This window comes from Orbicella faveolata, unplaced genomic scaffold, assembly GCF_042242905.1.
Source record: "Orbicella faveolata isolate gen_17 unplaced genomic scaffold, um_ofav_v1 contig_14, whole genome shotgun sequence".
Taxonomy (NCBI): Eukaryota; Metazoa; Cnidaria; class Anthozoa; order Scleractinia; family Merulinidae; genus Orbicella; species Orbicella faveolata.
Window position 1 is genome coordinate 4,045,225 of NW_028301541.1, and position 23,377 is coordinate 4,068,601.

Here is a 23,377-nt window from a genome sequence, read left to right on the forward strand (position 1 = left end):
TGAAGAAATGGAGTATTATCACGGAGGTAAAAATGTTTGAGATTCTTCCGGGTCCGTCCCACATACAAGTCTTCTTTAGAACCAAAAAGCTTCAGATCTCCACCCACATTCCTTTTCGTTTCATTTCTTTCAAGTTTACTTCGTTTCATTTCGTTTCGCAAACAAAGCAGTAATACTCAAGTGTGGGTGTGATACGTGTTGCAAGCTTCCTTTAATATGTTTAAGTTTTCGACTCATACTACAGACAGTGACACAATTAGCAAGGAAAGCAGTCGAAGCTAGGTTGCCAGGCAACCAGCCTGTGTTGAAGCCTCTAAAAAAACTCACTGCTATGAAAAACAAAATCGTCTCTGCTGTCACGCATTAAATTGAAGATGACATTCCAAAGAATTAACTTCAGCGAACAATAAGCTTTTCTGTTCCACTTATTCAAGAAAAAACTGGATATTCTATAAATACGTTCTGAATGGAATGCTGAAAGAAGCTTAACTGCGGAAGATACATTTTGTCCTAGTATTACATGCATTTCACATACAAATAAGTGCGAATTAACTTCCCTATTTGATTTAACGTAAATGCATTATTTATTACACTGCATTATTTATACCATCAAACAATTATATAAATTACGGTTCTTTTCGCAGTAATTACTTGGTAAAAAATTCGAGCGTAAAGTTCTTAGGAAAACGAGAGGTTTATTATCGCTCAATTGATATTTATAGAAAACTATTTAGAGCTTGCAGTATTTACTCCTTGGTTACTGAAAAGAGTTGGAGATTATTTTCGACAATCCTATTTTTGCTCATGCTGTAAGTATTTTTGGACTTCAATATTTCTACATCAGTTTTTCTTCCGTTTTCGCCAGTCGCTATCCGTTAAACTTCATGTTCTTTTTCAGGGGCCCTGTATTGTTGTTATCCGTAGCAGGGGAGGAAGATCAAGCGCCTTTCAATAAGTTTTATCAATCACCTGGAATAGGCATAACAACTTGAGGAAGTTTTTAAAACCGTCATAAAATTTAATTTTACTTCCGAGTACGTTAGGGCGGTTGAATTGAAACATTCTTTCGGTTCAACAGTTGCAGATTCAAAGAAAGCTATGACATTTGAGGGGTTTTTTCATTTTCTTTTTACTGCAATTTTCCCTTTGAAACTGTTAGTTTTCCGAGCATATTTTCCCTCAAAGGTCTTATTAAAAATCCCTAAAAATCGATTTGTTGAAGCCAGAGTGGGCTTGCCCTAAAATATTTATCATATTGTTTACTTTAACCGCTCTTTGACGCAAGTTGTTTTCCGGTCCTTATGTAAATTTTCCGCTTTTTGGTCTTCAGCGAAAGTGTTCTTTCTAGGAAGGGGTAAGGCGGTTGCTTTGTTTGCCACTGGCGGGAAATAAATATATTCTTTTCCGCTCAAGTTTGAGTGATTTCATATTTATAGATTGCTTAAACTTTCTTCAAATGAAACTGAACGTGTCCTAGCTGCTTGTTGTCTTCAAATATTGGCGATTGTTACTAAGCGATATCTACCCTCCCATGGTAAGTAAGTGTTTTGATGTATCCGGGTTGTCAAACACGTGACTTGTTCCTATAAAGTCGCCAGTCAGCAAAACGAATCGACTGTTTCACGCGGACTTTCCAGCGAAGTGATTGTATCAACTTCTGCTAGTTATTGCGGGAGTTTTTGGAGGATTTTATCACTTATTTGGACTACCTGGGGACAAGAATGACACAAGAAACCACTGAGAACGAAACAGACGAATTTTGTGAAGAGAAAATGAAGTAAGTTCTTCGGAAACTTGTTTAAAAGTCGCTAGGGTGACGTAATTCCCACTGGAGGCCGGCAACATTTTCCCGGGAATTCTGATATTCACAGAAACTATAACGTGCTTGATTTCTACCCACAAGATAAGTTCTGCCAGCAAAGATCTGCTAATTTAACTTTACGTTTGTCGAAATTCGGCCGGAAAATGCGTTGTATTCGCAAGTTTAGAAAGAATTGTCAAATACGTATTGTACTTCGCGTGTTCAATAACTCGTGACTGACACACACCTCTCGGGGAATCTTGTGCAGCCGTTGTACGCGTACAAAGTGGAACGATTCTGTGAAAAAGGGCTGTCCCAGGTGTTTCTACTTTGTCGGTTATATCTTAATATTTCCAAATTTGATTCATGTCCTGTTTCTTGTAAAATATGTTCTATTTTAAATGCACCCTTACACTATTTGGTCTCCAATAACAATTTCGAACGCAACTCGAACGTTCGTTTTCTCAAAGCGTAACTCCCGGTAAGGTTGACTGTAGTTAGAGTTTGGAAACAACAATTTTTAAGTGGAATAGGCTGCTGTCATTGAAAGTTTATATTTTTCTTTGTTGAAAACCAAAAACGAAGTAATTCTGCAAACTGCAACAGACAGCAAGATGACGTGTACCGTAAACTAAGTGATTTTCGCTTTGCCTCACGTAACGTCGAGGTCACGAGACAGTGTTAGAATCGTTAAAAAATCATCATCTAATTTTTGGGCTTTAAACTTGCGTATTATCATTTTTTAGTTAAATATCTACTGAACCGTATATTTGCAAAATAGTTGATCGTTGGATTTCCTTGTTTTGCTCACGTTCAGTCGTATGTTCAAAGCGCGTGATGCGAATTAATTTTTAATTACTTGGTTTGCTGTCTAAACTTTGCTGATGGTTTCATCAGGTCCCGTGAATTATTAATTTATGACTGTTTTTTTATTATTTACAGTGATATGGTGCATAGACACAAAGTGCGTAGAGCATTACAACAAGTCCTACATCAAGCTCAAGTTAATGGTCATTTAGTGTGTGGCGTACATGATGCTGCTAATGAACTTGCAGTGTAAGTGTCTCATTTGATTGACTTTGTCCAATTTATTTCCTTTTTTTGCCCTTTTACTTTGTTTAATATATGTCTTTGGGTTAAGGCCTGGAGTTAAACTTTTTGATATCATGGGTGAGAAATTACTCCTTAATTTTGGCATGAAATTTCAGTGTTCATTTATCAGTAATTTCACATGTGAAATTACAAAATTGCCATGGCAATGTTTGACGCAAAATTTCTCGACACAATAAACAAGTAAAAACCCAGGATTGTAAGTGTAAGTTGTCACCCATTTTATTAAAACGTTATCGAATAGTATGATCATGAAGTTAAGAAATAATTTCACTTTCATTTTGTCATAAATCCTATTAATTTCCCGAGCCCAATAAATTATTAGAATTTTGACGAAACGCATGTGAAGTTTGTTCCTAATGTCACTTGTCACTATTTGATTATCCATACAGAACCTACAAGGCATGAAATTGTCCTACATGTATTGTAGCCAGGAACCAGTTTCTAATGTCATTCTATTTATTTGTTATAGGGACTTGGATACCATAGGACTGTGTCTCTTAGTAGAAAATCCCAGTGCAGATCCTGGAATTCAGGTTCACTGCCGGCTGATTGAGGCATATTGCTGGGAATGTGCAATTCCTGTTATTAAGGTTAGTACCACTACCAGCAGTATTTGCATGATTAATTATAATTTATTATTGAAACATGTTTTATTATCCAAGTGTTTAAACTAATTACTTCATCTCTCTTCTTCTAGGTCAACAGCAGCCGTAAGCTGTGCGAGATGACAAAACATTACAGGGTATTAAGGGAGCCGCTGCATTGCGTTCTTGTCAAGGTACTAAATGCTCATTGTAATAATTGTCATTCTAAATCTATCTCTTCGAGAAATGCTATGAAGAGCAAAATCTAAGATATAGTATAGCTATTAATAGCGTTGTCTTTTTCTTTTGTAGAACTTGCCAACTGACGTGGAATCTGTTTCCACTGTACTACAGTTTGCACGACATTCACCAGCGCCATTGCTCAAGATCACATAAACCTGAAGAAGTTTGTAGTGGCAAATTAGAGACTGGCATGATACTGATCTGCAACTATTTGTTGAGAAGTAGGAGTTGGTTGCACAAGCTCTTCAAGCAGTTGAACCTCTCAAGATAGACTTAACAAATGCAGTGTTACATAGCTAAACAAAAACCATAAGACATCTCGGCATCACAGTTATGTTAAAACCTAAGAATAATTAAAGGCACTATTGCCCAGTGAAAAAAAAATTAGGTAAATAGAGAGTTCTCAGAGTACCAAAAAAATCCAAAGATAAATTAAACCCCACATGGGCTTATTTAATGCTCTGAAAGAAAAACTACAAAAGGTGGTTTGCAAGTTTGCAAGTCAAAAAAATGCTCAACAAAAGAATGTTGTAAGGGCTTGTTTATTGCACAGATTATAGTTCTCGTCATATGATATTTACTTCAATGACATCTGTTTTGTAGAGAGTGGACAATAACTTTTATTTCCACTCAGACTAGACATATTTATGTGGCTTTGTTTATAGAGCATTTTATATCGTATCCTCTTCTGAGGACTATACTATTATAAATTATTGTTGCCTGTGAATATGCAATGATTTTATTGTTATGTTTTGGAACTTGATGAGAAATCAAAGAAATGACACAAGCCACGTACTTCAAATCATTATCTACACTTCAGTGTTTTATTTATACCTTAGATTGAAATGTAATAAAAGAAAACAAAGAAAAAAGAAAATAATTTTATAACCAAAAAAATTACTTTTAACTTCCCTCTGAATCTTTAGTTTTACGTTATCAAGAAGTTGTAACTTGCACATGTAAGCTTTGATACACATTGTAGGATGAACTATTTTGACATGCCATGGTTGCATGTGAATTAAGACTGCTGGGCAGTTAGTCTTCCAACGGTACCACTTCAGGGTCTGGACACAGTAGATGTGGTACCACTTTATGAGGGTGGTCAGAGTACATGTTGTACAACTTGATTGGGGCAGTCACAATAGGTATTTATCTACCACTTGATGGAGGTGGTCACAGTTCACTCACAAACATTTACAAATTTGCAAAAACCTTAAAGCTCCAATTATCTGCTTTATTTTCCATACATTTTATGAAATGCTGCACATCACTTATGACTTGTATGCTAGGCAACATACAGAACTACTTTTATGTTGTAGTGGATCAGAAGCTGTCATTTCGTGGTTTAAGGTTTAAGTAAATACCAACACTCATATAGTTGAAAAATTTTTATAATAACTACGTACTAATAAATTAAGAAATTCTAACAAAACTGTAAAAAAAATTTAATAATAAGTATAATTATATTTACTGAAATCTTGGAGACTCATTAAACAACATAATTTTCTCACTGGTTTGTTTCCTTTTAATAACTTATTTACCAGATACTGCTGTGTTACATACAAACATTATATTGAGGCAAGCTATACACTGAAACTGGATTCAACATGAGCTTGTCACATTCCTACTATGCCTTAGAGTGCCTTTTAGTAACTACTACATCCAGGTCGCCAGAACTTGCAGTTTTTTTAAAAAAAAATATCAGTGTATGGTGGTGAAATATCATGTTGTGGACCTTGTGCACCTTAATTGATAACTTCGATTCAGGTCACTAAATTCTCCCAATTGAAAGAACGTCGAAGTGCAGTGGTGAAAAATACATGTGTTTGGTTGTCATGGTTACTGTCCCCCCTTTGTCAGCCATTTGAGTGCTACTAAGCCAGCATTGCCGTGGTCAGTAGTCCCAATCCTCTTAACTGAGAGCTAGTTACCAGTCCCATCCTTTAGTACACAACATAGGGATTGTTTCACTAGCTGAACACTGGCATATCATTCTATTTGGCTTGAGTCAGCTCTTTCTTTCCACTCTCTGAAACCTCCCTGTAAATAAAAAAAATTGGAAAATATGACAATATGTTTTGCTTTTTCCAAGTTAGTCCTCTTTCTATGTACCCTTTAATGCAGTCAACTGGTAAATTCTCTCTACTGTATTAATACATTGTTTACAGCAGTGATTGGGAGATTTCATCATAATTTTTTGAGACAAAAGTTTTCAGCATTGTATCTGGAAAGATTGATGACTTGTGAACAAATTAGAATTTTTAAGTCCACTTTTTCGGTTTTTGCAGTTTAAATTTTTATATAAATCAATTGATACAACATCAAATACCAAACATCCTCTACTGAAAAAAATAAATACAATTTTTGAGAAATTTTCAATATGTCGTGAACCCATTGGTTACAACAGAGGATCATTTTATTATGCTCCAGGATTTACTCATTTTTTGCCTATCATACAGATGACACTATTTTTGTCAGATCATTTCCTCTTGATAGTTAATATTCAATCAATGGTCATTGATCAGTCGTTCGTTGTCAGTGAGTCTTACATGATACAGGGCCACATCAGGACATCCACACAGATGAGCCGTGAGTACCAAAGTGCAAGATGACATTCCTCCATTACACATGCCGATTACTGGTTTACTGAGATCAATTCCAGCATCACAATAAACTGTTGGGACAAGAAAATGAATGAAAGAGTTACTGAAACTGATACTTAACAGTAATCTACTTTTATTAACATAATTTATGGTGGAATCACAATATTTCAAACTCCAAGGGAAATGAAAATTTGTTTGAAAAATCAGGTAGTTGAAAAAATCAAGGGGTAAAAATACAGTATTTGACTGAAGGTAGGGAAATTACTTTTGGTTCAAGCTATTGGGAGGTTCGAAAAATCCAGGGGTTTGAGATCAGGATTTCACTGTATAGTGGAAACCCGTTGATCTGGCCAGCAATGGGCCACAAAGATCTGGCCTTATTAACAGGGTGGTTGTATTAAAGGGTTTCTTTATATAAGAAAATGACTGACTGAGCTTTTGTTTGGGCCAAAATAAAGTGGCTGTAAAAACGAGGTGGCCACATTTAATGGGGTAAGTTACCATGAGAAGGGGTTCCACAGACTGTGTAGTTAAGTTTCGTCAATTTTCTGCTGTGGGCTCCTTGTATTGAGAACAACCTACCTTTCTTGAGCTCGTCAACAGTCTTCAGAGTCCTGGTGTCTGGGTTAAACAGGCTTGGAAATGGAATGTTTACTGCAACTGGGTAGTGGCCAGACTTTGGATCTGAGAAAACAAATTTTTGTATAACTGATTAATATCAGAAACTTCAGAAATTAATTCTGATACTCTTTCAACAGCTGGAAAGTTTATATAATTTTTCCACAGTACCATCTGGTGAATGGTTAAAAGTAGCATGAGGACGGCTGTCGCAAACTTGTGCTTTACGTGATGCAAGATTCTCTTGCATTTCATCAAACTTTTTGATCCATTTTGGGTTGAACTTTGCTGTAAAATCTCCTTCCTGTAATGTAAAAACAAATAACTTGGCCATTATGATGATAAATGCAGCAACTAACTCCTTAGAGGTGATTCTTTTGGTCCCATCTTGCCAGTCTCAAGTCCACATAAAGTAAGAGCATTACAAAAAGACAAGCTACCCCATCCGGCTAAACAAAGAAGTACAACAGAAACCAAAAAGTATGAGTCAGAGGACTTACTAAAGTCTTCAAAGAAAGTGAAACCTTTTGAGAAGTGAAACAGCACTTGATAGCACATAAGAGAACCAGAAAGAGGAACATTGCATCGTAGTCTGAATGCAGCACACACCCGTTTTTTGATCATCATATCTGTTGTTTCATAGCCATCAGCAGTCCACCTCTCCAGTCCTCCATCCAGCACTGAAACATTTTCATGACCAAACAGCTGTGAAAATGAGGGATATTAGAAAAAAAGCAGGCCAGAGTCAACAAAATTTTTGACTTATCAAAGAGATTAAAATTGGAGTACGGTGCATGTAGTGACAGAAGCCAAGAATAGGCCAGACTAGAAGACCTTAGTTTGTTCATGCCCTACATGTCCAGGGTGGGTACTCCCAGAAAAATCGGGTGGAGGTGTGCGGCCTGCTTCCCAAAACCCTTACCCCATTTATGACCAAAATCTGCAATTTTCCTTACCCTATTTATGACCTGACCAAAAATTTGATATCCCATTTATGACCTGAACCTTAAATCAAAACCCTGTTTCAGACCTGCCTCATAATTAGTTTCCTCGTTCAGACCAATGTTAAATTGCTGTAAACGTAATTTGTGAAGGGCTTTAATTTGTTTATCGATAAATTTGATGAAAAAGTAGTCAAAGTAGTGTCTTAAAAACATACCCAATTCAAGACTAGAGTGCAAAAACCACCCCAACCCCAGGTCTATATGCAGCTTAGTGACTCAGAAGGGAAAGATGGTGATTAGAGTGATGATATCCAAGTTATTATGAACAGACCTTGAACATCCACCAAGCTCTTGCACCCATGAAGTATCCAAACCTTCCTGTGTTTTCATAAATGACAACATGGTCTCTGTTATTCACTGCACTGCCTCTGGCATTCATTTGAAATGTTGAGACATCTGGAATATTCCTAGGATATAAGGGAGTATTCTCCACTCCAAAGAACATGTCCATATATGAAGCACGGATGATATGTTTCCTGAAAGAAATCATGGCTATGCATTATCATTAATTATTCCAATTCTCTATGGTAAATGTTTTTTTTCCCAGCCTCCCCCTCAGATAGTTCCCACTCTTGAAGTAACTGAACAAGAAGCATGGACACAAGGCAGCTTTGCTCATATTTATCATTTCTTGCCCTGATCTAACTTCAAACGGATTTAACATTTCCACTTTATAATATTAAGCCCCTGCAGGTTTTTTGTTGTTGTGGCATGTGGGGAATGTTGTTGTTTGTTTGTTTATTTTTCGATTTCTTGTTTTGTTGTTATTGTTGCTTTTTTAATCAAAACTTATTGTGCAATGATTGATGTACGCTTACATTATAAGATTTTTCATGAATATCATAAAAACTGTTTACCCCATAATGCACAAAAAAGGGTTCCTCGCTTCTCTAGAGGTCCAGTTTGTAGCGCAATAGCAGCAGTAGTAACAGCTTACCTGTGAGATCTTATTTATCTGAAGGACTGATTTATTTAAGCTCATAAAGACCTTGCACCTTCATGCATGCCGTCAAACCTAAATCGATCGCTGGAAATCGAAAGTTTCCAAACATCTTTATATCGATCAAGCAAAGCAATAAACTTAAGATGCCTTACTTTGAGAAACCACTGCAAGCATCCTTATCACTGAACCATGTGGTGTCTAGGACTGCCAAGCCACCTTTGGTGTTTTTGAGTTCTTTATTCAGCCAGTCCGTAGACACAACAGGCCGGTCAAGTTGTGAAGAAGACATCCTGATGAAATCATTAAGGCTTCCAAGGACTGCAACCTGACGGGTCGGGTAGGAGGCGGGGCCCCCGTGGCGGTGTGGGTATGTGAGTCAAAGCAAAGATAAAAGTAGGAACTAACAAGATATTATTGTGGTTTTTTCTTTATAAGGCCGATTCACCGGACACTATATTTTGTTGGTACAATTATTACACGTTGGGTATTTTGGGGGTTTCACAGCTGTAATCCTTTCCTCCCTCCCCTCCTGGGTCTTACCACATCAGCACAAGTCCCAAGATTCCACGCGATCGCTCGCTGTTCGATATTTGTGCCTACTAGATGTTTGTTCTTTGATAAATTTGCAACCCTTTGTGTATTTTCTAGGCAACGATAAGGTGAATGCCTGTCCCTACATTTTAACGTAGCGATCTTTTGCTAGTTGTGAGACCATTTTTTGGCCCCCTGTGTTGGAAGTCAAAGCAACTGCAACTTCAAGTCGATCTCCGGTTGTTCTGCTAATTAGGTGAGTGGGATTTGCCAATTTTAGGACATTCCTCAAGCATTCAACTCTCTAATCAATCTTTACATTAAAGCCCTGTTTGTATCGACTGTATCGACACATTTAGCAAACTTTATGTGCGTTACATGTATATTGACCAAAAGTAGTCAAAATGACTGCATATTCATTGGCCAAGGACTTAGTTATTTTTTGTGTGTTCGCAATCACACAAAGGAAAGAACAAGGGCAGTATCCACCATCTTGACAAAACAAACTCAGCCAATAAAGAATTCATTATGTGGTATAAAGAACACCATTTTACTTGCTGGACAGTGGGCGCTTTCCATTCAACCAAAATTCCGAGATTTTCGAGTCTGCCCTGAGGCTCACAGGTCCCACACAGGTGGAGGATGTCCTCTTTTGGTGTTGACTGATACAGTAAGACTGGGAACATGTGGCATCATTTACATTAAAATTGCGGATCATGTGTACTAAAGGCATCCGCAGTCAAGTATCAATCAATAACCTTGATAGACTCTCAAGACTGGCATCTCAATCAATACCAGGTCAACACTCAATCAACATCTCAGTCAACAGTCAGTCAAGGGTCAACCAATTTTCGCAGACACACATATTGATCGATACATATGAATCAGTCAACACTTGACCAACTATCAACCCACAGTCAATCGGGTGTCGATCCAGCATTGATCGAGATTATTATTACTATTATTATTACAATTTAATGACTGCGAAGAATAAAAATGAGCCATATGGGCCGTCTGTAAAGGAGTCAAAACCCCATATGAAAACAGACCACCAAAAGGGAAAAAAAAATGCGGCCCTCACATTAAATTATGACATTAAGAATTTTCTAGCTTCTGCCTTAAAAGTTCTCAGATTGGTTTCACAGCGAGTGTCCAATGGCAGTTCATTCCATTTATCTGATCAAGATATTGGGATCGAGTGTCAACCTGATATCCATCGAGGATTGATTGAGACACACATGTATCGATTGAGTGTCAATTTATATATTGATCAAGGGTCAATCAAGGATATTGACCGACACTCTAACGCAGATGTGTTTAGTGCACATTGTCCAAAATTGCTATATATTTTTTTTTCTTAGTTATGGACTTAGACCTCATCTAGCACTGAGTTAAGCAATTCAACTTGGCTTTTACTCTCCTAATGTTTTGTCAGTACATGTAAATTTATAAATATGTTTGAGTTAATTTTTGATTTCAACTACATGTGGTTCCTTTTCTTCGAGTTTCAATGTTACTTTTTTAAATTTATCCCTATGACTAGGGATAAATTGACAACAAAAACAACACCTTTTTTGCTGTTACCAGTTTTTTTATTCAGCAAAGCAAACAGTACATGCTTCTGTACTGATTTTGCAAACAAAGTGACCAACTAATATATGTGGGGTAAATTATGTGCCACAGGTAAATCATGTGAAGTATCATTCAATTTGACTTGGGTCAGCTCTTCCTTTCCACTCGGTGAATCCTCCCTGTGAATATGGAAAGATATCAAACAAAATGAAACCCTAGTCAAAGATTGCTCCAGTCATACATCCCTGTGTATTCATTGACCAGTCCTTAATAACCCCATCTGAAGATAGTTCTTTTCCTAATAAGTTTTCTCAATCGCTTGCTTGAATGGGATTGTAAATCCTGACTCTCGAGTATCAGAAGTTCAGTTGACCTAAAAATCTCCAAAGATTTCTAAAGAAATATTCAGAAGACTTTTATAAGAATCTATACCAATAAAACACAATTTGGTTTGTTAAGTTCAATTTTGTCTCTGTGGCCCACTAAAAAGAAATAGCTTTGCTATGGCAATGAACCTTTTTAGCTTGGGCGGTTTGTTTTCCCATTGCAGACCATGTGATATTCTCTAGTGGATTGTTCTTTTATTAATCTAAAAATTATTTATTCATACACATGTAACTATTTGAAAATTTGACAGCAAGAATTCTCAAGAGTATCACATGGTTTAAAATGGGGCAACAAACCACCCAAGCTAAAAAGGTCCATTAGGGACACAATATACAAATATTCGAAAATTAATTGGATTGCATGCACATCCTACAGGAGAATGGTTCAACAATCCTGCAAAATATTTGCCACCCCTTAGAGGCAAAGATTTTACTTCGTGTATACAGCCTTATTGTGTTAACAAGTATGATTCGCACACATGCTGATATTTAACTTGTTTATCTTACATAATATAGTGCCGCATCAGGACAGCCGCAAATATGAGCTGTGAGCACCAGAGTGCAAGATGATAGTCCACCAATACACATGCCGATTACTGGTTTAGTGAGATCAATTCCAGCATCAGCATAAACTGTGAGACATAAGCAAAAGAAATAAAATTAAAACTATTAAATAACAGAATTGAAATTACACTCATTGTAAAACCAATTATTTTTTGACACTTGAGTGAAACCACTCTATCAACAATAAATTGTAACCTTCCAATTCCTTTTCTGACACAAGATACACATAGAATTATATAACAGTTAAGGAAAGGTTTCTGAAAAATCTGAGCATGGGAAGATTTTTGGCTTGAAGATCTATAAGACAGAACACAGTCAACCTTTCTTCAGCTCGTCAACGGTCTTGAGAGTTTTGGTGTCTGGGTTAAACAGGTTTGGAAATGGAATGTTCACTGCACCAGGGTAGTGACCAGTCTTAGGATCTGAAACAAAACAAGATCCTCTCACCATACAATGTTAAGCAAAGCTATGACCATTCAAACAATCTTTTTAAAGCTCTAACATGACTTGAAGTGGTCATAAAGAAATCATGGTACTTGTTTTTCTGAATTAAGCATGGGATCCCTTGAATAAATATCAATTCTCCAAGATACAGTCACAAATGTACCCGTCAAACATTTATTTATGGCTTAATAATCTGCAGATTTGAAGGCAATATAAATGGCTGTCAAAAAATGGCAACTAAACACCCTAGCTGAAGACACAGCATTTGAATAATCCAGCAGGTTGACAGGTCAGATGATAAGGGCAGTATTCCCCTTTAAAAATGTACAGATCAGAGTGCAAAGAACACCAGTTTTCTGTCTTGTCCATAGGGCAAGTGATGTACTAGCCTAAAAGAGTCCCTCTCACAAGCCCCAAGAAATTTTATCTTTTTTCAATGCTTTTTGTCATTTCAATTACCTTAAAAATTTTGGCCAAAAACTTTACTTTCTTAGGGAAAGTTAAGGATGGAATCCACCACCCAAACTGTGCCCCAACTATCAGACACAACTTTCTTCGCATGCTACAGATTAATCATGACAATTTTATCTGACATCAAGAAGACCTGCATTTCTTGCTCTTCCTTTCACTTGCTGGTCCCATAATAGTTATGCAGTTTTCTATCACAGCACCACAATTGACAAGTATAACTGCAGAAAATATTTATAATCTATTATTGTCACTTACATTGGCAGTGTGGTTGTACAAAACATGACACGGACACTAATATTTCTTTATAACGAAAATCTACATAGTATGATACAAAATTATACCATTAGGTGAGTGATTGAACAGGTCAGGGCCACGACTGTCACAAACTTGTGCTTTATGTGACTTGAGGTTTTCTTGCATGTCCTCAAACTTTTTGATCCATTTTGGTGTGTACTTTGCTTTAAAATCACCTTCCTGAAATTTAAAAATATTTTTAAATTAGGGTTAGTTAAATCACCTACACAGACTGAGAAAGGAAAACCTCCTGGTATTATAAGAAGTACTGCACGAAAGGTATTGTTAAGAGCAGACTTACGTAATGGTTCCTCATGAAACACGTAAAAGTACTGTTCAGTAGCTTTCATTTGAATGGTCACACACTAGAGCTTTATCTGCAGACTTAAAAGTTAGAACCACCTTGTACAGCATAGTAAACAGTACCACATGAATGCACTGCTCAATAGCTTTCACTTGAATGGTCACACACTAGGGTTTCATCCACAGACTTAAAAGTTAGAACCACCTTATACAGCATAATAAACAGTACCACATGAAAGTACTGCTCAATAGCTTTCACTTGAATGGTCACACACTAGGGTTTCATCCACAGACTTAAAAGTTAGAACCACCTTATACAGCATAATAAACAGCACCACATGAAAGTACTGCTCAATAGCTTTCATTTGAATGGTCACACATTAGGGTTACATGCAGAGGCTTAATATTACATGTAATTAAGGTTTAACAACAAGAGTTAGAGTTTTAAACAGGTCTGATATCATCTCCTTGCAAGTGTAAAACATCAAAAAGTTAATTAACATTTAATTAATTATTTTTTATTTAATTAATAAGTGTTCAATGCATTGAAAAGAAGAAAAACCCTCATAGAACTTAAGAATCATGAATTATTTTAATTATTGGTAAATACCTTTTTCTTGACCATCATATCTGTTGTTTCATAGCCATCGGCAATCCACCTTTCCAGTCCTCCATCCACTATGGAAACATTTTCATGACCAAACAGCTAGAAATTAAAATTAATTTAAAATAACAGTCAAGAAATCACAGCCTTTTTACCCTTGTGATAAAAGTATACTTGAAAATCTTAAATTCAGCCTACGAAAAATTGCCAAGTACCAAACCTAACAAAAGATGTTAGTCTTACATGAAACAGCCCCTCAGGAAATAATTTAACGTTAAATTTCCGAAGAATCGAAACGTAATGAACCTGCATTTTTTCCTCTGTCTCCCATTCCCTCCCATCCCCTTCCCTCCCGTCCCGTCCCCTCTCTCACTTCTGCCCGGGTTGTGCTTCATTGGGTTACGAAACCCAAGCAAACGTGAAGTCAAGCAGAGACGTGCCCTGTAAAATAGGGTATCGATTTTGGCCTCTTTCGTCTCAAATACGGTATGGTTTTAGCCTTGAACTGGGTATGTTTTTCAGAAGAAGCCACTTTTTATTCATCGTCAAGACCATCAACAAAAGCCCTTCACAAAGATTTTAACATCGGTCTGAACTAGAGAACTAATCATAAGGCAGGTCTGAAACAGTGTATTGATTTAGGAGTTTACGTTATGTCTTAAATAGGATGTTGAGTTTTTGATTACGTCATAAAAGGGTAGGGGAAATCGCAAATTTTGTTCTTAAATAGGGTAATGGTTTTGGGAAGCGGACCTCGCATCCGCAAAAATGTTTCTGGGATGTTAGGGGGCATTTCACTTATTCATGCTGACCTTGAACATCCACCAAGCTCTTCCTCCCATGAAGTATCCAAACATTCCTGTGTTTTCATAAATGACAACATGGTCGCTGTTATTCACTGCACTGCCCTTGGCGTTGACTTCAAAAGTTGGAACATCTGGAATATTACGAGGGTACAAAGGAGTGAACTGTACCCCTTTGAACATGTCCATGTATGTGGCATGGCTGATGTGTTGCCTGCAATATTAAATAACATCATTCAAGCCCTAAACTCTGCACATGAGTAAAAACATCAAACGAGTCAACCAGCTCCAAAATATTTTAGCATTGTATCGATAGTTTATAAAGTACTACGTGTTAAGAACACAAGTATAAATCTAAATTTAGGTCGGACTTTTTTCATGACACCTTGTCTTGGATCTCTGTAAATTTTGTGTTAATAAAGCAAATCAAAAAATTACCTTACCTTATTGACCTTGGATAGGTTTTTACACATGATTTTCAAACTTTCACAATCGTGGTAATTAATGCTCGGTGTCCAAAACGTGAACTATTATGCTCGAAAGGCGTCGCTATTACTGCTATAATTATGCTCTTATTGCGAATGCCAAGACTCGACAGGCTTTTCATCGCAAACTTCACAGTCAAGTTTATTTAAGATCACAAGGTTCTTCCTCTCCCTCGCTCTGACTGTTTACTAAAATGACCCAACGCAAGGCTCTTCGTGTAGCTTTTCTAAACATTTGCTTTCATCGCGGAATATTACATGACAAATGATTTACTGATAAGATGAATCACGTTTACAATCTGGTGCTAATTATCTGATAATCATCGACTGAACTAACTGAGACGTACTTCTGATTTCTATTATTTCTGGCCTAGATTCCCTGGATCACGCAACTTAAAAATACTGAGGATATTCTGTCACACAGTATGACTGGAACTTTCACGACACTCCGCTATGCTCATTTGAAAAAAGCGAATGAAATAATGAAAAGCAAAAGTAATGGAAAAAAACTCGCTCTGATGTACCAGAAGAGTGTTGAATTAGGAAAACCTGTTGGCAGGAGACGTGTATATGTGTGGTCAAGCGACTGCGGCGAGATTTCTCAGCCTGCCTAAGGGCCACTATCCGTCAGCCAGTCATGATGCTTGATTCTTCTGCTATGCTCAAAATACACCCTTTGCTGTTCATTTACAGAAAATAAACATTCATTTGTGTCCAAATTTCTTTCTTTATGGTCAATAAACTCTCATTAACACCAATATGACCTTCATTTGCGCGTAAGGAACGTTCAAGAATAACATTTACATATGCATTAACATTCAAAATCATCAAAAGAAAAACAATACCTTCGTTTGACATTCATTGACTGTAAATGTATTTTCATTTTGGTCGAAAAAAAATTCAGTTAAATGACCTTGCTCTCCATGAGTTCTCGTAGCTCAGTGGATAGAGCGCCCGCCCGGTGTTCGGGAGGTCACGGGTTCGATTCCTGTCGGGGACTCAGAATTTTTCTATGTCCCACGCTCATGTCATGTTGATTAATTCACCTTCACAAAAAATTCGTTGTCGCAAAACGACAATCATTTACACTTTAGGACATTCAGTTTTCAACAAAAGACTTTCAATAACACAATTTGCATGAGAACTAACATTCAATTGCATTATTAGGCAACCATATCCATGAAGGTAACAATCTTTAGTGCGGTAAGACAAACATTACCGTGTTTTCACCAAACGTTAAGAGAAAACAAACGCTCATTCGCGCAGTTCTTTTGAACAGAGATATCTCGCCCAATTTTCCTCGAAATTTTGATCATAGAACAAGGGACCATATGTACTTTTTTTTAAAACATATTGTCACAATCCTCCCATTCCAGATATATGTAAATTCGGCCACTTATGAAACTTTTTGCGTACAACTCAGAGGGCGCACTACAGTATACGTGTGTCATAGTGACAGTTAGATTTCTCCAGAAATGCCACGAAGAAATACTGTAGAATCCCATTTGAACACCGCGAAAGGATAGTCAGGGCCTTTGAAGATGTCAAAAGAGACGAAGCAAGACGCCAGGGAATTGCTCTGTGAAATTATCGCACGCAGCTGTTGCAGCAAGCTCTACAACGAAATATGTATTGGTACAATTACGGCAGCTAAATGTGGACAGTGGTTTCGTTTCATGCAAACGTATTTGCCACGATGCCTCAATAGTGAGGCAATTGAAGGATAAATCGTTCAGCGAATTTGATATTCTATCTTTCAAAAATAAATGTTGTTATGGCTGTAATGTTTGTCTCGCCGTATTAAAGATTGTTACCTTCATGGATATGGTTGCCTAATAATGCAATTGAATGTTAGTTCTCATGCAAATTGTGTTATTGAAAGTCTTTTGTTGAAAACTGAATGTCCTAAAGTGTAAATGATTGTCGTTTCGCGACAACGAATTTTTTTTCGACCAAAATGAAAATACATTTACAGTCAATGAATGTCAAATGAAGGTATTGTTTTTCTTTTGATGATTTTGAATGTTAATGCATATGTAAATGTTATTCTTGAACGTTCCTTACGCGCAAATGAAGGTCATATTGGTGTTAATGAGAGTTTATTGACCATAAAGAAAGAAATTTGGACACAAATGAATGTTTATTCTCTGTAAATGAACAGCAAAAGGTGTAATGTCGGCATAAATATGTGTAATGATCTTAAAACTGACCAGGCGAATATCACGTAAAAACATACCGTTCGAGACAAGTCGATCTGGAGGGGTGTTCGGGCGCGCCCTTCCGGTGTCTTGCTTAAACATTTTATAGCCAAAAATAACCTTGGAATGGATAAATTTGACTGGCTTGATGATTTTAGCCAACACATGAAAGCATTTGACTGATCACAAAGCATCTCTGGTGGTAAAGAAATTGCCCACGGCCTTAGTTGAGTAGTGTTCCACTAACAATGGCCGTTTTTATACTAGAGGACGCGTTATCCGTCCAGAAGCATAATTCGTCCTCGCCGTTTTTTATACTAAAGACGCATTATCCGTCCGGAGAAGTTGGGCAAACATTTGCAGTTCGTCTGGTTATGCGTCTCTAGTATAAAGACGGGCACAAGACGTATTATGCGTCTAGTCGAACTATCTCTCGTAGCGCGTCGTTCAAGACGTATTTCGAAGGATAGTTAGTCTAGACGTATAATGCGTCTTGTGCCCGTCTTCATACTAGAGACGCACAACGCGACGAACTGCAAATGTTTGCCCGCGTTCGTCCAGACGGATAATGCGTCTTTAGTATAAAAACGGCCGATTAGATATAAATTTATTAATAGTGCTATTGATTTCTATCGTGTGATAGTTTGACGAGGGCGCTTCCTGAGTCAATTATCACGCATAGCAATAAACGAACAAACATTCTCTCTGTTTTAGTTTTAACCTGCCAGTCGTTCAAAACTTTATTGAAATCCTTTTCAAAGACAAGTCGAAAACTCAAAGAAGCGGCCGCCATTTTGTTAACAACCGTACACTGCCAGGCTACCAGTCACGATCTATACTAATTTGCGTTGTAGATTGTTTTGGGTGATTTAATGTACGTGAATTTTAAACGTTGCTTAAACGGTTGTTAGTTTATCTTTTTAATTCGCCTGACAGCTGGTTATGCACGCAACAATTTCAATTATTTCCCGTTTATTAGTCACCGTCTTTTCGCGAACTGCAGCCCTGTTCGCGGATACATCTTCTTATAAGAAAACACGTTACTGTGGCCACCCTGTTGGAACGGCTAACGGCCATATTCTAATATCTAAAGCTGTATAATCCTTTATAATTTTGCTCCGTTATATTGCCGCTCGATCCAAATACGCAGTTATAACTGACCAACTAATAATTTACCTTTGTTTTGAGAATGATATGTAAAACCGAGCCCGTTCTTGTTTCGTTTTTGTCTTTTGTCTATGACGTGTACAGAAATTCTGACAACGTTGGGCGACTTACTTTGAAAAAGCCTCGGAAGCGTTCTTGTCTGGAAACCAAGTGGCATCTAATACTGCCAAGTTGGTCTTGTTTGCCTTCAGCTCCTTGTCAAGCCATGCTGTGGACACCACCGACTGAGACATCATTCGATCAGCGAACTGGTTCGTCAACTAATGACTGATGACTGAGGAAAAATGGACACGATATATATATGCAATGTATATATATGAATGAATCTATAATAGTCAATGCAAATATGTTGCAGCTTAAAATAGCTTTTATCGCCCGGGGCATGCAGTTACTGCTAAGACGTCAGTGACATCATCTATTTTGACAATTAAATAACCCAAAAACACTTTTGTAAACAGATATCTCCCCTATTCAATACAAAGCTTCAAAAGGGTGGAATTTTTAAATCGCGTGATAAATGTCGTTCAGCACTAGCAGGTTCCCATGGGAGACATTTGTTTGACCTTGACTTGTCGCAAATTTAATCAATAGCACATTTTTGTCTCAAATTCAAATAAGCCGTCACAATGGATATGATGTAGAAACGGTGTCATGGGTATAAACCTATGCTCTGGAATATTTATAGCTGAGCACAACTTAGGAAACTGTAGATAAGTCTAAGTAGTTAGCTCTCAGAAAATACGACTCAACTTAATCAAGCTCTATATCGTGATACAACTTATTGTTTCGTAATAAACTGAGTGTAAAATTATGATAGCTATTGCGTGTTTTCTTTTTCCCCTGAGGCAATTAAAGAATTTTTTTTGTTTTTGTTTTGTTTTGTTTTTTTTGTCAAAGAAGACCCATAATATTGTGGCGCGGTTCGATACACCACCCCCTCCCCTTCAACAAAAAAAAAAAACCGAGAAAGGGGGGAGCTACCATCCTGGGTTACAACACTCGATGGACGTAGCGTTTTCTAGAGTTTAAATTTACTAGGAATTGAATGAGCTTACAGTTACAACAAATTCTAACCCAAAACCAAGTAATATGGCTATTTAACTATCACGCACTGTCATGCAGCTTGCGAGCAGGTTTTGCACGCAAGCGCTGCCTGACCTTTCTGGCTTTTCGCTTTGGCGCGCGCGCGCGAGTATAAAATCGCGCGTGTCACCGAATGATGAGCGTCTCGCAGGCTATCACAGTACTACTTGAGAACGTAGTCAGCGTCTGACGAGGTCTTTATTGTGCGGAGAAGAGGGGGTGTTCTTAAAGGAAAACACTTACATTTAGCGTTTGGAAATAACAATCCTGTTTTGTTTTCGAGGGATAGATCCTTCCTTTTCGGGTTGCTGTCATAATAAAGTTTTGTTTCCATGTGTTTCGTTTCGACTCTGCCGGTTTCAGTAAACAGCAGTGTTGGAGCGACGTGTGTTTTATCCTATTCTCTCCCAGACCCCGCAAAAAGCACTTGTCGTTGTAGCTGTTGTCCGCCGATGGACCCTGATGGATATCTTTGTGAAGCTTTTACCGGAAACCGAGATTTTGAAGGTCAAGTTTTGTAAACATTGCCATTGTTGGGAGTAAGCAGGTTAACCTGAGCGTTACGCCAAGTGGAGTGCAATCTGCAAGCCTGTCGCATTGGTCGCACCTGCGATGGGCGTTCACAAGCATAAAAATTATGTGCTTCCAGGCCCGGGAGGGACTCCCACACAAAAAAGGACGGGGGCGCTCTTCATACCTTTTAGAGGTTAAAAACACAGTTTTGTTACCTATTTGGGTGTCCAGCCTCAAAAGTTCCACAGCGGAAGCCTTCGTGGTACCTTTTAGGATATTGAGTCGAAAAAAATATGGCAGCAGATTATGTCTTGCTTTTGAATTGGTACCTCTAATTTAGGTGGAAAAAATTTCAAGCCACGCCCACCAAACAGGATCTTGGTACCTCTTAGGGTTTCTTTTTAAAATTTCCGACGAGCACCCCCGTTCTTTTAATATGGAAGTCCCCCTGGCATCCAGGATTAATCGACTAGTACAATCTGAAAAAGGATTTTAAACGTTCAATTCGGTATCTATTTTCTGGAGCATTTATCCACACACAATTCAGGGCAAAATACCATACTCAATCTACATATACCGTATTTACTCGAATAAGCGCCGCCCCCGAATAAGCGCCGCCCTCAATTAAGCGCCGCACATTGGGTCGAAAAGTTAATAAGCGCCGCCCTCGAATAAGCGCCGCAGCTGCGGTGCGGCGCTTATTCGAGTATTTCAGCAACAGTTAGGACATTGACATCGAGTGAAGCGTTGTTGAAAACCTGCAGAAAAGTATTCACGAGGCTGTTATGAAAGCCAAAACTTAGGTTAACTTCAAGCCTGTAAGCCATGAAAAATACTTATGAAGTAAATTAAATTGTACAATCAAAATATTTTGTTTTTTTGGTATCAGCCCTTTAAATAAGCGCCGCCCTCGAATAAGCGCCGCACCGGAGACACGAAAAATTAAATAAGCGCCGCGGCGCTTATTCGAGTAAATACGGTAGTCCGTATACCATAAACCCCTAGGCCTTGCATATAACTGGCTCTGTTTGGTCTTCAATTACGTTTTTTCCTTACTTAATTATTAAATCAGGTCTAATCTTCCTAGGATTGTAAGAGGTTTTATGAATCGTGACAGTTCTTTTAAATGTTTCAGTTGTGGTTTGCTTTGCTACGGCACTCTGCTTTTTAGTGTCAAGGCCTCGCTGGCTGAGACATCGATGCGACCCTGGGAACGAGACGACAAAAGATAACTGTCCTTGAGCTTGCGAAGGAAGAAGTGTAGGCACAGAAAATACTAAAGAAAAGCAGAGTTAAATGGCTGCAGTTTACACGCTACAAGTCTCCATCCTTCGTGGTAAACACATGATCGTGTTTATGTTTATCACTTCCTCCCTTGCACCCGTCGATCGGTGAAAGCGGTGGTTCGTGTTTTCCTCGGTGTCGTTTGGGATCTGTCTGTTGTATGGGTGTCTGTGAAGTCACCAGCTGCCAAGGTCATTACTGTGTTACCAGTAGTGACTGCTCTTGGGGTGAAACGTGCTGTAGCAGTCAATGTGCAGCAGAATCAGGATGTGTTGGTCGAAGTTGTACTCATGATTACGACCGTGACGTGGGTGAAAAATGTTGTCTAGATGTGTGTACAAATGCACAGAAGTGTAATTGCGATCATGACTCGGAATGCCCCATTGGAGAAATCTGCTGTCATGGATCCTGTTCAGATAAAGGCGACTGCTCGGCTAACAGCTACAAAAATCCAACTCTTGTCATAGTCGGCTCGGTACTTGGTTCGCTTGTTCTGATAAGTTTGATTTCGATCGTTATTTACTTGATTTACCGGCGTCGCAGGAACATTGCTCGTACCGGAAGTATACAGACCGTACCGGTCTCTGTCACCACTCCAAATAACACAGCACAGAATAATAATAATATTTTATTCAAATACAGAATACAAAGAGTATTTGAATGTGCCTACATCGCACGCTGCAGAAAAACAGGCCTCATGTGGTACGCTAAACACCCCTCCGAACGACTATGGTGCAATACCCAGTCGTCAAATCTACAGTACACATTAACACATGATCCCCTGGTATTAGTCATGCTTTGACAAAGGAGAGCCAAGCTTTCGATTTCGAGCCAATTTTTTCCCTCATTTTTTTTTTAACATTTGGTATAAGAAAACACTTTACAATACAGATAAACTTGTACACTTTCACTATTTAGTTAACCCTGATATTATGTCTTGTAAAGGTAAAAGAGGTAAAGTCTGCATACGAGCCAAGTGGCCCAGCAGGCCGGAGCTTATCCCGGTTTCTGTAGCATGAAGCGACCAGGAGTATTTCTACTCCCCCCTGGATGGGATGCTAGTCCATCGCAGGGTTACCCCCAGCATTAAGTTCGCCGGTACCCAATTATACACCTGGGTGGAGAGAGGCACAGTGAGAGTAAAGTGTCTTGCCCAAGAACACAACACAATGTCTCCGGCCAGGGCTCGAACCCGGACCGCTCGATCCGGAGACGAGCGCACTAACCATGAGGCCACCGCGCCGCCCACACTATGTCTTGTACCCGTTTTTTTTTTTTTTTTCCCTCAGTTAAACTTGGTTTTTGATCGGTCGATCGATAGTTTTATTCTAATTAATTGCTTGTCGAGCCCAAAGGACGTCGTGTTAAATCAAATTAAGAACGTTGTGTCGTGAAATAATAGGAAGACGATCACGCAATTAGCAGACCTTAGCATGGAATACCTGTGATTTTACAGAAGGTCATCGAGTGCTGAAATGTTCTCAGATTCTGTTAATTTTCTTCTTCTACAAGGTTCTTTTTCTTTAACATAGAAGGATATTTAGAGAAATTATACCAAATTTAAAAACGCTTTTAAAAAATCGACAGTGAGTGTCCTGATATAAGTGATTTCTTGTGATTGTTATCTGAAAAAAATAGCAACTTAGTTTCTCAGATCGAGCAAAAACCATCAATCTGAGAACATGAACAGGATCCTCTAGAGGATTGTACAGAATGTGTGCACGTCACGTCATCAAATTCTCAAATCCAAAAGTAAAGAGCCCCTA

At 38.2% G+C, this 23,377-nt stretch overlaps 3 protein-coding genes and 1 long non-coding RNA gene across 4 annotated transcripts; 2 read left to right on the forward strand and 2 right to left on the reverse strand.

Annotated features, from left to right (window-relative positions):
• Window positions 1-1,590: 1,590 nt before the first annotated feature.
• On the forward strand, window positions 1,591-5,251 carry LOC110050297 (growth arrest and DNA damage-inducible protein GADD45 beta-like). Its single transcript, XM_020756210.2, has 5 exons — window positions 1,591-1,777; window positions 2,744-2,857; window positions 3,384-3,504; window positions 3,612-3,692; window positions 3,811-5,251. The coding sequence occupies exons 1-5, from the start codon at window positions 1,722-1,724 to the stop codon at window positions 3,892-3,894; spliced, it is 456 nt and encodes a 151-aa protein (XP_020611869.1). The 5' UTR covers window positions 1,591-1,721; the 3' UTR covers window positions 3,895-5,251.
• LOC110050295 (thiosulfate sulfurtransferase-like) lies at window positions 5,244-9,437 on the reverse strand. Its single transcript, XM_020756209.2, has 7 exons — window positions 9,062-9,437; window positions 8,238-8,442; window positions 7,572-7,667; window positions 7,134-7,266; window positions 6,927-7,028; window positions 6,291-6,415; window positions 5,244-5,781 (listed from the first exon to the last, which is right to left on the reverse strand). Exons 1-7 carry the CDS (start codon window positions 9,196-9,198, stop codon window positions 5,731-5,733), a joined length of 849 nt encoding a protein of 282 aa, XP_020611868.2. The 5' UTR covers window positions 9,199-9,437; the 3' UTR covers window positions 5,244-5,730.
• A 52-nt stretch (window positions 9,438-9,489) lies between these two features.
• LOC149113678 (uncharacterized) lies at window positions 9,490-19,016 on the forward strand. The gene is made up of 2 exons (XR_016206318.1): window positions 9,490-9,696; window positions 18,816-19,016. It is a non-coding gene; the product is annotated as an uncharacterized LOC149113678 (long non-coding RNA).
• LOC110050284 (thiosulfate sulfurtransferase-like) lies at window positions 11,011-18,975 on the reverse strand. Its single transcript, XM_020756195.2, has 7 exons — window positions 18,843-18,975; window positions 14,891-15,095; window positions 14,085-14,180; window positions 13,219-13,351; window positions 12,283-12,384; window positions 11,906-12,030; window positions 11,011-11,191 (listed from the first exon to the last, which is right to left on the reverse strand). Exons 1-7 carry the CDS (start codon window positions 18,965-18,967, stop codon window positions 11,141-11,143), a joined length of 837 nt encoding a protein of 278 aa, XP_020611854.2. The 5' UTR covers window positions 18,968-18,975; the 3' UTR covers window positions 11,011-11,140.
• Window positions 19,017-23,377: the final 4,361 nt, after the last annotated feature.